The 17789-nt window shown below is 39.0% G+C and overlaps 1 protein-coding gene across 1 annotated transcript; it reads right to left on the bottom strand.

Moving 5' to 3' along the window:
* Positions 1 to 13066: 13066 nt before the first annotated feature.
* irx3a (iroquois homeobox 3a) lies at positions 13067 to 16728 on the bottom strand. Its single transcript, XM_017459340.3, has 2 exons — positions 16095 to 16728; positions 13067 to 15362 (listed from the first exon to the last, which is right to left on the bottom strand). The coding sequence occupies exons 1-2, from the start codon at positions 16305 to 16307 to the stop codon at positions 14286 to 14288; spliced, it is 1290 nt and encodes a 429-aa protein (XP_017314829.1). The 5' UTR covers positions 16308 to 16728; the 3' UTR covers positions 13067 to 14285.
* Between the last annotated feature and the right edge of the window lie 1061 nt (positions 16729 to 17789).

The following is a 17789-nucleotide window of genomic DNA, read 5'->3' as shown; positions in this document are numbered from 1 at the left end:
GTAGACAGCGTTTGCTGCTAGCGATGAATTCCTCGTGCTGAGTTTTTTGTTTAAGACATTTGATCTGGTTAGTTTTGTAGAACAATACTGTAGTTTCTCTTCTTGATATTTGAGCAGAGCACATCTTTCCATTTTGTGTCATCTGTTCATTAGCACGACATTGTAGTGCCTTACATCTCGTGGTATTATGTGGTATCGGATGTTGGTATTGGAGCATGAGTAAAGCATGTGTATGAGTAAATGAACATGGTATCAGACCAAAGCCAACTAGCAGAAGGTTCATAAGAATAAATAGGGAGTTAGAGCTTTATAAATGCCAAATGCTTTTCTTTACATTTAGTATTTAAATTTTGATTACCAAGGCTAAGGGGTTTGAACTAGATCTAGCATTAGAATTTTTCAGTAATAGTATTACCCAAGTCAGCAGTAATACTTCCCGAGGACAATAATACAAGCTGATGTGTGTTTAGAAAAGGAAAGAGGCAGTGTAGAGCTGGTGGAGGGGAAATGGATGACAGTTACACGCCTTTCAGCCTATTAATTGTCATCTCAGCTGTTGTTTTAACTCCGTGGCCCTGCTGCTCTGTCTTGCCTGCTTGCCTTATCGTTTACGGAAGAGAGGCTCATCTGTGTACGTAAAAGAGCCAGATGACCTTCAGCCCTAGACTGGAGGTCAAAGGTCACCAGTTGTATATTTCATCTGCAAACAGCATGGTTTCAGAGAAGAGCCTGTATAAAAAGGAGATGCTAAGGCTCTTGGGATTTTACCATGCCATATGTCCTATTAACACTAATTATTTTGCAATCTCCTGCTTGTCTACCTGTGAAATGAAGTTTGACATGCCTGTATTCATGGTCATGAAGCTTATGGAGGTGTCAATCTTTGCAAAAGAAAGTCCTACCTGAGCTCTAATACGATAGAATTGTCTGAGATATAAGTATTGTATATTCAGATATTTAGGAAGAGTTAAGAATATCTTATATAATTGCCATGAATCGGCTGGTCAAAAGATCTGGTCAGAATGCTCTAATAGTCAACCCTGATCATTATAGATGCTCAGAATGGGGTAGCTAGCACAGCCATTACGTTCATTAAATAAACAACGTAAAGGCAGAATGAACATAACAATGAGTTGACTTATTTACGTACCAACTTTATTCTACATAATTGCTTACTTACTTGACTTATTTACTTACTTACTGACTTTATACTTGACATACTTACTCACTTACTTGACTTACTTACTTGCTTATTTACTTACTTACTTGACTTATTTACTTACTTATTTTACTTACTTACTTTACTTAATTACTTACATACTTTACTTACTTATTTACTTACTTATTTACCTACTTACTTACTTTACTTACTTACTTACTTACTTTACTTAATTACTTACATACTTTACTTACTTATTTACTTACTTATTTACTTACTTATTTACCTACTTACTTACTTTACTTACTTACTTACTTACTTACTTTACTTAATTACTTACATACTTTACTTACTTATTTACTTACTTATTTATTTACTTATTTACCTACTTACTTACTTACTTACTTACTTACTTACTTACTTTACTTACTTATTTACTTATTTACTTGAAGTACATGTCATCTGGGCAAAAGAAAAACAATACTCTCATAGCTTTTGTGATGTTTAACGTGTAGTTTGACGGTCAAAATGAAAATGTAAGGAATAAAATGTTAAAGAGTATCCAATTTCCATAGCTCTTGTGTAAAATACAAATCTTCCAAAAAAGTAATGATGTATAAATGTAGTGTAATGAAGTACAATTACCATCAAGTATTTTCCAGCCATGTCTCTGACACAGTCGAGAATGTTTTGTTGTATTAATCTGCACCACTGAGTGGATTTTTCCAGACCTTTTCTCAAGCTTTTCCCCACTTTTCCTGTTTCATTCACGCACCCTGGTCAAGCGCCACTGCCTCTCGGCTGGTCATCCCACACAGTGTGAGTCTGTAGCTCCGCTCATTCAGATGTACACAAGCTCTTTGTGACTCAGGAAGCATGGACGTTAGAGGGGGAAATTGTGTGTGTTTGTGTTAAGAGTATTTGGAGCATGTATGAGAAGAGACCTTCGAGTTCCACCGAGTGACACTGGTTTAGCATGACAAGAGAGGAGGCGGTAACACTTGAGGCACACTTTGACAAAAAACACACACACACACAGTTGGGGATGACAAGGTGTGTGTTCAGGCTGTCTAGTTCGATCGGCCATGCACTACTGTCTGAGGAACCCCCTGCTTTCTACTTCCTGTCTGCCTAGGAAGGTGAGGAGGGAGAGAATTCTATCCTCCACACACACACACACACACACACACACACACACACACACACACACACACACAAGCGCATTCCCCATTTTATTGTGCCCAGTAGAGGAAAGGGCCGGTTTTGTATCTGGCTCAATCGAGCAGCTGTGTCTTCCTTCTTTCAGCTACATCTCACACACACACACAAGCTTATTTGCATGGCAATGGTATTATCAAGGAGAAGGGTGTCATGGTGGAGAGGCTCACAATGGTCCTGCCAACAAGTTTATCTAAGCTCAAAGAGCTTTTTAAATCTCAACTGGCTAATCTCTCTCTTACTGCCTACCTTTAACTTTCTCTTTCTTTCCCCTGGGATGGCACCTCCAATACCAGAGGTGTCAAACTCAAATTCTGCCCATGCCACATCGTTAGCCTTTGAAGGACCGTAACCTAAAGCCATTCATTTTTTCTAACATGTTATATAATCTATGGATTGACACCAGTAACTCAAAATGTTATCAATTCCAGGAAAAAGACACGATAACATCTTTGAAAAACTCTGCAGCTGTATGCATGTATTTATTTATTTATTTTTAATATATCTGTTGTTGTTTTTTTTTTTTATATCATAACACTATTAATGAGATTTAAGAAAATTCTACTGTGCTAAACAAACACGTACATGTCCTTTTGCTCTCCCAGCTCTCTTAGCTTCATGATACATTTTAGGATTTGGAATCAATCACTGAATAACACTAAAGGAGGACACCCTATGCATTTCGGATTTTTTTTTTTTTTACACTCAGATCTTGCATCAAAGACAAAAGATCACACATTTTACACAGCATTTTAGCACTGTAAGATGCGAGCATATACGTGTGTCAGGGTAGCGCCAAACAAGAACTACAAGACCCATCGGCTACTGCACGGCACATGACCACGTCAGACACCACGTAATAAAATGAGCACTTGTGTATAAGTCGTGTCTTGTGTTGTATATAAGTCTTTCTCACGCTTGTGTTGTTGTTGTTGTTGTTGTTTCGTGTGTACCATGTTATCGTTTCTAGTTTGTATGATTCGTGCCTTGTGTCTATAGCTCATGTTAATGGTTCTTGTGCTCACCCTGTGGTTTGTTTCTTTGTACTTTTGTGTCGTGAATCATCTGCACTTGCATCCGCCTCATCTTCAATTCTGTGACAATGTGCTTGTAAGGGTGCATGAACTGTACATAATCTGGGTGATCACTATGTTACAGGTCTGACGTGAATTCTAGATGTGATGAAATTGTTGAGTAATCGTGTACTATGGACTGTTTCAATATTATTTATTTTGCGAGTTCACACAGACTAAACGAAACGAGACAGTGAGACGGGTATGGGTGTCGGTTTTGAGTTCGACACCTGGGACCTAGAACCACAGAAAAACCTTCTACATCACATTACTTACTTATTTGGCTTACTTTACTTAATTACTTTCTTGACTTATTTACTTACCTACTTGCTTACTTACTTTACTTAATTACTTACTTATTTACTTATTTGGCTTACTTACATACTTACTTACTAACTTAGTTACTTACATACTTATTTGGCTTACTTATTTTACTTACTTACTTTACTTACTTACTTTCTTTACTTACTTACCTACTTACTTATTTACTTTCTTTACTTACTTACTTTACTTACTTACTTTCTTTACTTACTTACCTACTTATTTACTTACTTACTTTCTTTACTTACTTACTTTCTTTACTTACTTACCTACTTACTTATTTACTTTCTTTACTTACTTACTTTACTTACTTACTTTCTTTACTTACTTACCTACTTATTTACTTACTTACTTTCTTTACTTACTTACTTTCTTTACTTACTTACCTACTTACTTATTTACTTACTTACTTTCTTTACTTACTTACCTACTTACTTATTTACTTACTTACTTTCTTTACTTACTTACTTTACTTACTTTACTTTACTTACTTACTTTACTTACTTTCTTTATTTACTTATCTACTTACTTACTTACTTTACTTACTTACTTTACTTACTTTGTTTACTTACTTATCTACTTACTTATTTACTTACTTTACTTACTTACTTTCTTTACTTACTTACCTACTTACTTATTTACTTACTTACTTACTTTACTTACTTTCTTTACTTACTTACTTACTTACTTACTTTACTTACTTACTTTACTTACTTTCTTTACTTACTTACTTACTTACTTTACTTACTTACCTACTTACTTATTTACTTACTTACTTTCTTTACTTACTTACTTACTTACTTACTTGCTTGACTTACTTTGCTTACTTCCTTCCTTCCTTACTTTCTTTTCTTACTTGCTTGACTTACTTTGCTTACTTACTCACTTTACTCAAAAGCCCAATTCTAAAAAAGTTGGGACAGAATGGAAAATACAAAAAAAAAAAAAAAACAACAACAACAACAACAAAAAGAGTTATTCAGATATTCATGTGCATAGCAACATTTTTCACTGTTACAATTAGTGGAAAACAATTCACATCGTCAAATTTGGACATTTTCTACTTTATATTGTTCTGGAATAGAAATATTTTTCCTGAACTGAAATTTGTGTCTTATGTGCGCACATCTTAATTACAAGTAATATGATAGCGCTTAATAAAAGATGCCCCACTTACCTCCACATGTACAGTATAACCTAACCCCCATGTCAATCTGTGTTTGATCTGAGGACAAAAATCACTTGCAGCATTTAAACACAAGCCTCAGTGTCAACTTTTCACTCAACTGATCTTTGTTCAGGCAAACATCAGTGGGGAAATAATTTCTGATTAAATCAGTCGGTTCTGTTGACTACTGTACATTTCGTGTCATTAATGTCTCTTTATTGGGTCCTTTAAACGTTTTAAAACACTCTTCTCTGATTTGATGATGTGATGGTGCTGGAACATTGTGGATATTTTGACAACTGATATCTGAATACAAAATGAATTAAATGTCTATTTAGCTAGTAACGTTTCAGACTTTTGAGCAGGCAGTCGCCAAGGCAAGATTAGAAAGCAACATAAATAAAACTGTTACCTCATAATTTCGGTAAAATTATATTTACGCTTTCTTAAGGTACAAATGTCAAAGTATGTTATTGGAGGAAAAACAAAAAATTGGTTTTCTTGGCTGTTTTCCAGAATTCAGACATAGCGACGTCCAATGGGTTGTCCTACACCTTCAAAAATATTTTTGCTAAATCAGTATAAATATTCAGTGCTTATATCAGCATGTAGTATGAGGATCAGAACTTCTCTCTCTCTCCCAGCCTATGTGTCTTTAATGGCCGTTCGTGTGAAACACCCTCCGGACATTTATATGGAATGGAGACGAGACAGGCTCATGAGTGGTGTGTTCATTTTATTGAGGAAGAGAAATCGATAGTGAAGTTTATATGTCTGACATGTGGAGGCCTCATCATTATTATAGAGCTCACACTTTCCGTTTCCCCACATACCCTGCACCTGCCCACTGAAAGTTTCATAGTACATTCCCTAAATTCACATACACATGTATATGTATATATGTACATCAAGATTGCAGAGGATGAGCCAACACGTTGAGTTTATCAGATTGGGAATGGACACGCTGTGGTCTGTGTTGCAGACCGGGCTGTTTAGATAAGCATGGTTCTGACTGCATGTTAAACCTAGTTGAGCCTGAGAAATACTAATAAACAGTTTTCAATGGAAAATAAGTTAAAAAAAAAAAAAAAGTATCAAATAAAAAAAGTACAGAATCTGATTCTGGGAATTCGAGAATCTTATGAAAAATCCACAAAACTACATAAGAGTGTAAACTTGACCTTATGCAAATGCTATACAAACTTACAGATCACTTGACCACATGGAGATATTTTGGTTCGTTCCAACCAGAGTGCTGATTTACAGGTATAAGGTAAATATCAATGCATAATTAAAATGTCGACACTCTTTAAATTTGGTTATTGAAAGTTTCTTTGTATAATTTAGGGTTCTCCACGTCCCAGAGGGGTTCTTCTTTGAACTGTTTTCGCAACAACAACAAAAAACGAAAAACAACTCTGCATGAAGGTTCCATCAGAATGACAAGCAAAGAACCTTCATGGCTTCTAAAAGTATGTCTAAGAATACCATCCTAGGTTCCATCTAGTGCTTTAAAAGGCCCTCTTGGGAATGCTTGAATGGTCTATGTAGAACTCTGTTTCTGTACTACTAGAGAGTCTCTCAAGTAAAACCTTTTCTGAAGAAGGAAAAAAAAAAAAAAAAAACATCCAAAAAAGAATTTGGATAGTTAAGGGTTCTTTGCTTCTTCGGTTTGTTCCTCTTGGGAACCCATAATTGGTTTATGTGGACCAATTCCACAACAGTGTTTCCCTAACAGAGTGTATTCCAAACAGAACATTGTGGGAAGCAAAGATCCATTTACTGTCAAAGCATTTTTTGATACAATCAGAAACCTCTCTATTAGGGTATGTTGTTATTTATGTTCTACATAGAACTTTGAAAGGTTCCCCCAAAGTGACCAATAGAAGATCTAGATTTAATGTCGTTTTTAAGTGAACTATTGAAGAACTCTTTTTTAAAGTTCAAGGGTTCCTTGGACTAACTAAGGGTCCATTAGTTAAGGCTCTAACGGTCCTAAAACAGGGCTGCTCTGAACCCTTTCTGACAGGAAAGCACTCTACATAGAACATTTAAAGGAATCCCAAGAGGAACAAAAGAACCCTTATTAGTTCTAGATTCAACCTTTGTAATACTGTAGTGATGGTAGCAAATATCTTCATAATGCTTTTTCTATAGTCTCAAGTAACAGGCAGCCAGACTGCTATAGTATATCATCCACGTCCACTTCTTCCATATCTCCCATCCCTCTTCTGAGCTACAGCTAGCATCATTACGGATACAGTCTTTTACCTCTGGAGCCCACCAGCCGAAGCTAATGTACTTGAGATCGACATCAAAGTGAAGCGGAGTGCGAGCCTTCGCCAATAAACTTTTTGGCCTCCCATTACATTAGCATTATTTAAAAGGAGAAGAGAGTCTTTAATAAACTCTATTAATCTTGGTGAGCGAGGGAGTTCATTGGTGCGCCCTCCTCCCTCCGCTCTCCCCAATCAATCAGCTCAGCCCTGTTAATGTATTCATGGGGAAAGGCAAGGCAGGACTTGTTTGACAGAGTTCCAAGAAAAGAAGAATTTATTAAGTCTCTACCTCGGGTGCAGCCGAGCCAGCGAACCTTTCACCAGTCACACAATCAATAAAGAGCCCCTGAATATATGATCCATAATTATATGGGCAAAAATTGAACAATATATCTGATGTCATGACAAGGGGTGAATGGAACGAGAGTGAGAGTGAAGCAGCCTGCTTTAATTGCTGGAGTATGGAAGGCGATTCCAAATTTCAGAATGATAAAACCTGTTCGGAATGACTTGGATGTAGGTGGCCAGTGAGAGTTTTGCAGGTGCTCTTCATTTCTCGGCCAATTTCGGATTCAACATCAATGAGATAAGGACACGTTGTTGTTTGATTGTTGGGTTGAGGAATTCTTTATACCTAATGGGATTGCAATGAATGGAAAGAGTTCATTCAGTTGTTCATCTTCATTCATCTTCAGGAACTGCTTTATCATGGTCATGGTTGTGGTGGATCCGGAGCCTACCCTGGGAACACTGGGTGGAACATTTACATTTATTGCATTTGGCAGATGCCCTTCTCCAGAGTGATGTGCATTTAATTCATTTATACATCTGAGCAGTTGGCCTTAAGAGTGGCAGCTTTGCTGGGATTTGAACTCGTGACCTTCCAATCAGTAGTCCAAAATCTTAACAACTGAGCTACCGCTGCCTATTCACACACTCGTTTTCACCAAGGGGAAACTTAGCCTGGCCAGTCCACCTTCAGGCATGTTTTTGGGTGTTGGGATGAAGGAAACCGTAACTAAACCACCTAGACATAGAATGAACATGAACCAGAGCTCAGGTTCTAACCACGGATCTTAGAGCTGTGAGGTGGAAACACTACCCTCTGCACTACCATGCCACCAAACAGTTCTCATGCAGAGGAGAAATTCTGAATTCTGGCGTCTATGAAAAATATTTCGTCTAATGTGGAAAAGACAAGGAGTTTCCTAGAACAAGATCAAAAGCTTTTTCTTTCTTTTACAGACTCTTGTTCCATTTTTCCTCTCCTTCTGTCTATTTCATCCTCTTTGGACATGTTTGTTGATCTTCAAGTAGTCCGAAGCGTCAGGTTTCAATTTGCTTATCTACAAATGCATGGACTAATTTCCATGGCTTCAGCGCAGTTCAGTGTCGTCAAAGCAACGAGTCTGAATTTTATTAATCCCCACATGTTTGAAGCACAGCCAGGATCTCTCTGTGACCCTGCATTCTGAGTATTTGTCCCAACACAGTTGATCCTTCAGCCTTGCCATTCTTCTATTCAGTCCTTCTTACCAGACGGCCATTTTCACATTAAGCAAAAGGAAGGAGAACATATGGACGGTAAGACAGAATCATGTCAGAGAGCAGGGTGCAGAGAGAGGCCTTGAGACTTTGCCTGCTCTTGGGGGAGGAAAAAATAAAGCGAGAGCGATCAGCTTCAAAGCGCCATTTCCATAATTGCCCTGTAAGTCGGCGGTGATGAGCCAAAGGGAGTGAAAAAAAGCACAATCTTTCAGTTGGATGAACGGCAAAAGCTCACCTCCTCTTCCACCTTACACCCCCCAGGTCTCTTTTTCTCCCCACCATCTCCTCTTTCTGCCACTGCACCCTTATTTCTACCCCCACTTGTTGCCTTTCGAAGCCTGCAAAAGAATTCTTCTCTCAAAACTTGGTCAACAATAGGCATGAAATCAGCATCGCTCCTCCCCCTTGACTAGAGTGGCACTATTACTGGGCTTTTTGTCAGTGGGTCTGCTTGGACCACAAAAACACAGATCAGCTATTCACTCAGCAATTGCTCCGCTAGTAGCCTATCAACATTTTAAAACTGTTTATAAGGACTGCTTATAGTCACTCTAGGACACTGTGGATCCACTTGAAATGCCAGCATAAAACAGACTTTTTTGGGGATGAAAAGTAATCCATGACTCTCACAGCCCTAGTTAAGAAAAGGCATGATGGCACAAAACACGATTTGATGGTTTGCAAATGCGGATATCTGCCTTATCTGGAGGTGCAGGAGCATTTGGATGGGCTGTCGCTTTACCGATACTGACAGCATGGAACATGTGTTCTGTAATCCAGACCTGGTTCTTGGCGTCCCCTCATAGGTCACCAAACATGCTTGTGAAAAAGAGCAACAAGAGTGTGTGTACGCTTTTGTGCGTGTGTGTGACTAACAATCAGCAGCGCCTCATAAAAGGATTAGTGACCTCCGCAAAGAGCATAGGGCTCTTCAAAGCCTCAGCAGGGCTACAATAGCGCTGACATTTGTCCGTCTCAGAGCGGGGGAGACAACGAGGGGAGGACAGGAGGACAACGCAGGGCCGAACCTCCCTTTCACAAGCCGACTCCGGCTCCTTCCAACACTGCTTATGTACTCCTCCGTATTTCTCCATTCATCCGCAAGGCTTCTGATGGCTCCATTGGCTCGGCTCTGTCTCTCATGGGGTCGCCCCTCGCTGTCCTCCTTCTCCGCGTCAATGACGGGCCAGAAAGATAGATTAGATTTCACTTTAATCATTCTCTTGCTGCACTTTTTTTTATCCCATCCAAATTGGTATTTAACAATGCATTCTTCCTGCAGCGTGGCGTAACTATGGACGTCTGCCATTGATGCTGAGTGGTGCTCTGAGATAAAAAAAAAAAAGGCTTCGGCTCTGTCTTATAGACTGAATTGCCATTTGCTTTCGAGTGTGTCAATACGGTCTGGGGTTCCCACAGCTGCTCTTATGTTGAGTATTCAAAGTTTTATTTAAAACTACCCGTTCAGATTGATTGTTCTAAGGACATAATTGGCTTAAAATGGTTAGGTGTCAAATCTGTGAGTGTGTGTGTGTGTGTGTTGGCCATTCTCTTTCCATATCCATCCCCCCCTGTGAATTCTCCCGGGTGTATTGGAGAGAAAAAGCTGCTCTCTGCTGGAGTGTTTAGCATCGCTTGCAGCGCTGGACTAAAAAGAGGCGTCGCTGTTGATTATTGCTCGTTAACCACAAGGACATCCACTTAACTCGGGATAAACGAGAGCCCACCACCCGCAGCCTCCGCCTATAGCTCTGAGCAAAATGTTCATTAATGCACATCAATTGCTGAGTGGAGAGAAAAGAAAAAGGAACAAAATGGACGCATACATGACAACATTGTCGTCTGTGTTTATGTCATTTCCGGAGACGCATCTTAATCTTTAATTTAACGTAATGATCGTGGCTAAAGAGGTCGCCATGCTTGCACTGTTTAGCTTGAGGTTAACAAATAAGAGATATGCTGTTAAGATTGCCTTCAGAGCTCCTTGAAACATAAATCTTTCCTAAATTTAGTTTTAAAAGAACAAAAACAAACAAACAAACAAAAAAACAGCCACTCAAATTCACTCAAGCAACCAATCAAATAAATGTTCTCTAAAAAGTAAATGAAGTCCTGACAGACTATACTGAGAGAAACATTCTTCAGCACTAATGTGAATACGTGTAATTGATATATTTCATTTTCTTTCACGAAAAATTAAGCTATTTACAACGTCATGTCTTATCAACGTACATGCGACTATTTCTGTTAGGTCTGTAATTAATTGTTATTACGTCACAACCCTCCAGGTTAGTATGCACGAGCAGGTTTACCCCTAGGCTGCCATCCACAGAAACTTCTCAAGGCTAATTGGACAAAGCTGGTCACGCGTGCACGTTCACAAAACGCGCGTTCCCGAGTAAACACTAAACTTAACTGACTGCGTCAAAAAACATTCACGCTTTGTGGTTATTTTCCAGCGGGCGCAATCTGAGTTGACGTTAACAGCATCTAATAATAATAATAATAATAATAATAATAATAATAATAATAATAATACTAATAATAAAGAATATAAGACAGGTTCGTTCCCAATCCCTTAGAATTAAATTTCAATTCAACATTCCTGCACCGGAGATGCTGATTTGATCAAATCCGCTGTAAAGACATAATGTTTTATATTACAAGAATGAATGTCTTGTCTGACTCGTAGGCTTTATTGTCAAATACAAATCTTAAGAATTCGTTGGAAGTTAAACTCAATTTTTAGGAAATAACGTTGCCAATCACACGTGAGAAAATAAATAAAAAGCTTGCAACGAATAAATAGTGGTAAGGACTTGAAATTATTTGTATTATGAAAATAAAAAACAAATTTAGCTTTATTTGGACTAGAAAGCAATGCATTTTTGTGATTAATAGCTGACACTAGAAAACACGTTGGCTGTTTAATGTATAATACATCATATGAAAATGTCGTCATGGCGACAGTTTTCATTTAAACCTTTATCATCATTCTTTTAGTCCCTTTTTTTCGTTTTTCTTCTTATTTATTGCTGTGAGGTTATTTGGATACAGACCATACGGTATTATTATTATTATTATTATTATTATTATTATTATTAGTAGTAGTAGTAGTAGTAGTAGTGTCAAGATTGTAGTGAGTCGTAAATGTAAATCCTACTGCTTTCATGTGGTAATTGATCGCGTGCGTGTGGAAATTAAAAATAAATAAATAAATAAAAATACACCGCAAAACGCAAAATGCGGTATCACTTGCCTCCGCGACGTTTTTCACGTGTTTTTTTTTTATTTTATTTTTTTAAGGTTAAATAGAAAATAAGTTCAAATAAGTCAAACCCAGTTCCCCTGCGTCCCGCAAACATGGAAAAGGGCGGATTGTACTAGACTGTAGAGGGAGCTCCAACTCTAACTTTCCCGAGCTTTTCCAGCCCTGGAACAAAGCTCCTTCCATGCAAATGGGGGGAATGGATGGAGGTGAAGGGGGGTGTAAACATAAATAAATTATTTCTCAGTGTATCTCAGGCATATGGCAAGCAGCGCGGCATCGGTGTCTGATTAGAATTCATTATGCATTAATAATAAAAAAAAAAGGAGAGAGAGAGAGAGAGAGAGAGAGAGAGAGAGAGAGAGAGAGAGAGACCAAATCACACATTTCATATGAGAGAGGAGATTAAGCAAACAACCGGTAAAGGTATTTGAACTGTTTTAGCTTCTTTAAAAGGATAAGATAATAAAAGAATTTAAAAGAAAAAAATGTTGGGGAGGAAAAAAAAAAAAAGAATCAATTCTCATTTCAGCCAAATTGAGTCGTATGCGATTTCAGGCCAATATAAATGAAATAATTATTCATTTCATATTGGCTGTTACGCCTCGATGAGGATAATCCCCCTCCATTAATATCCAAATATGCGATTCAAGAAGGAGCTAATTACAGTCAAGGCTCTGAAATAGGAAAACGTTTCAAATCGACCAATTCGTGGTTAGCCAAGCCTCAGAAGCCCTGGTGAAGTTCCCTCAAGAGAAGAACTGCATATCAAAAAAAAAAAAAAAAAAAAAAAAACATCCCAGCCAATCATCTTTTCTGTACAGTATGGCTGCTCCCAAACCCGAATCCAATTAAACTCTACTGATCATGGTTTTAAAAAATCATACGTCACTGTCCTCTTTTTTCAAAGTGTTTACAAGAATATTTTCCCTTACTATTTAATATGTCAGTATTCATTTCTTTAAAAAAGTTTTGATCAGACCCTAAATCATACAGTATGCTTGTTAAAATTAAAACATTGCATTTGGTGTGTTTAAGTTGCCGCAGTTCATTTATTAGCCAAAATATAGACTTTCTTGTACAATTTTGAATCACAAGTATGTACATTTTCTTTCTTTACGTTATATATATACAAAACATTTCAACATCGAATCCTCACAAAACAAAAGAAAAGGGAAAAAAAAGAGGAAGAAAAAAAAAAAACCTCACAGACTACAATTTTTTACAGCATTGCATTAGCAATTATACACAAGGACATGCTTACAAGGTAAGTACACAGGGTGTGTTATTCATTTTTTTTTTTTTTTTTTTTTTTTTTTTTTTACATTCCTTACGACAGGTTAAAATGAAGATTTATTAAAAAAAAGAGTCTCTATAAGGTGGAAAAGGGGGTTGGATAATAACATGGCAGCTTCAGGTTGGTCCTGAGGCCTAAGAGACATGGGGAAAGTTAGAAAAGGTTTGGGATCAAGAAAGTGAAAGTTTTAAATAGCAAAGTAATTATGGTTGTTGGGAAGGAATTGTTTTTGTATACTGTTTTTCGTTTGAATTATTGCCAAACGACGCGTTTTGTGATGTTTGAACCCTCTTTGCGATATTGGACATTCAGCTACACAAGAAAAAAAAACAAAACAAAACAAAACAATAAAAGTAAAAAAAATAATAATAAGAAGAAGAAGAGGAAAAAAGCGCACAATATGGAACCGTGATTGAAACTCGTGTGGCTATCCAATAGTACACAATTACGTAAATCAAATAAAAATAATTATTATAACTATTATGAACTTGAAAATGAAATTGCCAAGATACACTTATGATTATGACGGGCTGTTTTTTTTTTCTTTCTTCTTTCTTTCTCTCTGCTTCCAAGGCACTAGATCTCTCCGAAATAACAGCAAGGACAATTAAATAATCGTTCTGGATACCTGATTGAAATTAGACTATGAGTGAAGGTTTTACACTGCTCGACTTTTTGAAATCTTTTTTTTTTCTTTTATTTTCTTTTTAAAACAGCCTTGACAAAATCTAAAGAGTTTTTGATGCTTTTCTTGCCCCCTCTCTTAAATGCGCATGCTCCTTCTTGTATACAAGTGTTTAGCCTCTTAAATTTTTGAAAGCACGGAGTTTTGTAGAACAAGAAGAAGAAAAAAAATATTGATATATTTATATTGATATATGCACTGGATAGGAAAACGAAAACAGTGTTCGTGAGGAACATGTTCACGAGGAGTATTCAAATGTGGGCACAGGCTCAGTGAGGGGGATGTGATGTACCTGAGTGTGCAGTCTCTGAGCTGACATTGCGCTCTTCCGTGTGCCTGTTGCCAGTGTAGAGCGCGAGGCCGTTGGCTGAAGCCTGATTGGCCAGTCCTAAATAGTGGTTTGAGTTGAGCAGCGCGAGCTGGTGCGCCGAGAACGCACGGCTCGTCCAGTTCTGCAGTTTGCCCACCGGGCATGAAACGAGTCTATGAGGAGGCATGACGGCCTGGGATGAGCTCCCGTTGACGAGTGGAGATTTCCGGGGATTGTCCGGGCTCGTGGCTGTCTCAGCCAAAGACCAGATCTTAGGTTTTTGCACCGGGGCTGCGTTGTTTTCAGCCGGAGGAGAGTTGGACACCGGGTTGAGTTTGATCTGCTCGCTGCTGGGAGGCTGCGTTTTGAGGTTTAATGAATGAGGAAGGTGATGGTGATGGTGGTGATGTAGGTGGTGATGATGGTGGTGGAAGTGATCGGGCCGCTCAGCGTCTGCGTCCGCGTCTGTGCCCTCTTGGGCCACGGCTTTTAAAAGCTTCGGCTCGGGCCCGTGTAAATCCTCATAGCCGTCCGAGATTTCCGAGTCGCAGCTGGCGTCCAGCTTGGAGTCCGAGTGGAGCTCGTCCTGCTCGTCCAGCTCGTCCTTGCTCTCGATGTGCTCCGTGTCGATGTTCTCCAAGTCGATCTCTTCCTCGTCCTCGCGCTTGTCGCCATCGTCGCCTTCGTGGTCGCTGCCGTACACGTTGCCTTCTTCGTCCGTGCGGTTGCGCGGCGTCCAGGTCATCTTGTTCTCCTTCTTCAGTCTCCTCCGGGCGTTAGCGAACCATGTGGACACCTGGGTGAGGGTCATCTTGGTGATGATGGCCAGCATGATCTTCTCGCCCTTGGTAGGATACGGGTTCTTGCGGTGCTCGCTGAGCCAGGCCTTCAGCGTGCTTGTGCTCTCCCTGGTGGCATTTTTGGGTCTGGATGGGTCTCCGAACTGGTACTGGCCGTAGGGGTAGAAAGCAGGGTGAGGATGGGCAAACGCTGGGTGCTGGACACCTGGACTGTCTTTTAGCTCATACTGAGCTCCCTGAAAAATAAGCACAAGAATTTTAGGATGTGAAACAAACATGTTTGCTAGAAAATACAACAAATAAAACTTTATATTTACTGTCCTTTTTTTTTTTTTTTTTTTGCATTACTGTAGCTTCACAAAGAAACATACAGAATTTAATGTGTACAAAAAGAAGTGGGTAGTTAGGTATCAATTTAAAAATAACCAATTTGTTGACATAGTTAACACACACACACACACACACACACACACACACACACACACACACACACACACGCACACACGCACGCACGCACACACGCATTAAAGATATTTAACAGAATTATGCATGGTAGCTTGCTTTAAAAATAGATTATATATTTATATATATTTTTGATTTTCCTCTTGATGAATGTTTTGACTACAGAACTTTTTTGTACATTATATTATTGCTTGGCAGTCTACACACAGGCCTATTTCTGTGTAACAAAAAAAAAAAAAAAGTACTATTTGGTTAATTTGTTACTTTTTTTTTTCTTCATTTCGTATTTGCCAAACGGAGTCAACAGCAAAGTTCACTACTGTCTTGCAAAACCATGCTACCATAACCTGCACAAATGTTTTTGATGTCGAAACGCACAACGAGTGGTATGTAAAAAAAAAAAAAAAGAAAGAAAAATAAAAAAAAAAAGATTATAGACCAGAAGAAGAAAAAGAAGCCGAAAAAAGAGAAGATTTACGTAATCTTTGCATGAGAGGATAACTCACCAACTGACTGAAAATCGACAGGTCGTTTGAATAAGGAAGAAACGCTCCGTAGGTGTGTGCAGCGCTGAAAGGTGATCCGTACATGGTGGAGAGAACGTTGGAGAGCGTGCCGGACGGACTGAGCTCGCTCCCGCTGCGCGCGTTGCCGATCCCTTGCCGTTCTTGCGGGTATATCGGTCGGATGTACTGGTATCCCAACTGTGGGAAAGACATTGTAGTTGGGGAACGAAGGGGGGAAAAAACAGCAGTCTGCTGAAATCGCACACACGTACACGCGCACACATACACGCACGCACACGCACACACACACAAAAATCGCTTTCTCGATGCGCGCTACGATATCCAGTGTACAGTGAGTACAAAAGTGTAAGGGAAGTCTATATTTCCTCCGAAAACGGGCCGCGCGTAAACGATCCGCCGGCCGCTTCCCTCCCTCGCTTCCCTATTGATCTGAATGGACTAAGGTCAGGTCCTTACAGATTGCTTTAGATTATTGGGACGCCTTTTGCTCTGATTGACATTTCTAGTCGCCCAGAAGCTCCTCCTATTTCTCAAGTCTCTCCCCTACGTTCACTTCTCTCTCTCTCTCTCTCTCTCTCTCTCTCTCTCTCTCTCTCTCTCTCTCACATGCTCTTTCTCTTTCTCTCTCTCTCCCATGCTCTCTCTCACATGCTCTCTCTCTCTCTCTCTCTCTCTCTCTCTCTCTCTCTCTCGCCTATTTTTTGCCCTTTTTTCCTCTCTTGCTGCTCTATTCCGTATGGATAGGCGCTCTGACGTCGCGATCTCTTATTTGAAAGAGTTTCAAGTCTCATTTTATGGCTCGCCAATCATTTCATTTGTCATTTGTTCGCCGCTTCAGTCCTTCCCCTGTTTCACGGGCTAATTCCCTCTTTCTCTCTCTCTCTCTCTCTCTCTCTCTCTCTCTCTCTCTCTCTCTCTCTCTTTCTCTCTTTAACACACAACGGTACATTTCATTCTTGCTCAGTTATTAACTTTTGCAATTTCTTTTTCTTTGTTTGTGTTATTTCGTTTGAACGCGTTCCCTGCGCGAAATCTTCGCCCAAGTCTGTAGGACTTTAGAGTTGAAGAGCACTGTCGGAGTTTTATACGCGCAACAACAACTACAAAACAGCAGCAGCAGCAACAACAACAACAACAACAACAACAAAACTCTCGGTATAGAGATTCAGAATTGTTTTAACCAGAGTTTTAATCTCAGCAAACGTCGAGCTGCTCGGTGTTCATCTTACTCCTTTAATTTCAAACATCCAGCCAGTTGACATGTTGTCGTTTTGACTTCAAAGAGTAAGTTGACAAGAACGGAGAAGTCCGGCGATTAGCGCCTGCGCCGTGAGCGCCTCAGCAATGGCAGCTTTAGCAATCCACACTGTTGTGGATTCTCCATTCTGCTGGCTCTACGACATGAGAATATATCTTATCTATTATTATTATTATTATTATTATTATTATTATTATTATTATTATTATTATTATTACTAACCTATACACAGTATATAAATACATATATCGACTCTAAAGCTGCTTTGATTTTCTGAAACATAATTACAAACGCTCTCATTATGCATTCATGTGTGATTTTATTATCATATTTGATCTTGATCATATAAGACCAAGGATTGCCCTACAAATGATGCCTCTGATAGCCTCCCAAGCCTCCTGTAAATAATGCGGATT

This window comes from Ictalurus punctatus, chromosome 27, assembly GCF_001660625.3.
Source record: "Ictalurus punctatus breed USDA103 chromosome 27, Coco_2.0, whole genome shotgun sequence".
Classification (NCBI taxonomy): domain Eukaryota; kingdom Metazoa; phylum Chordata; class Actinopteri; order Siluriformes; family Ictaluridae; genus Ictalurus; species Ictalurus punctatus.
Note: the sequence above shows the minus strand (reverse complement) of the source record. Positions and strands in the feature narration are given on the sequence as shown.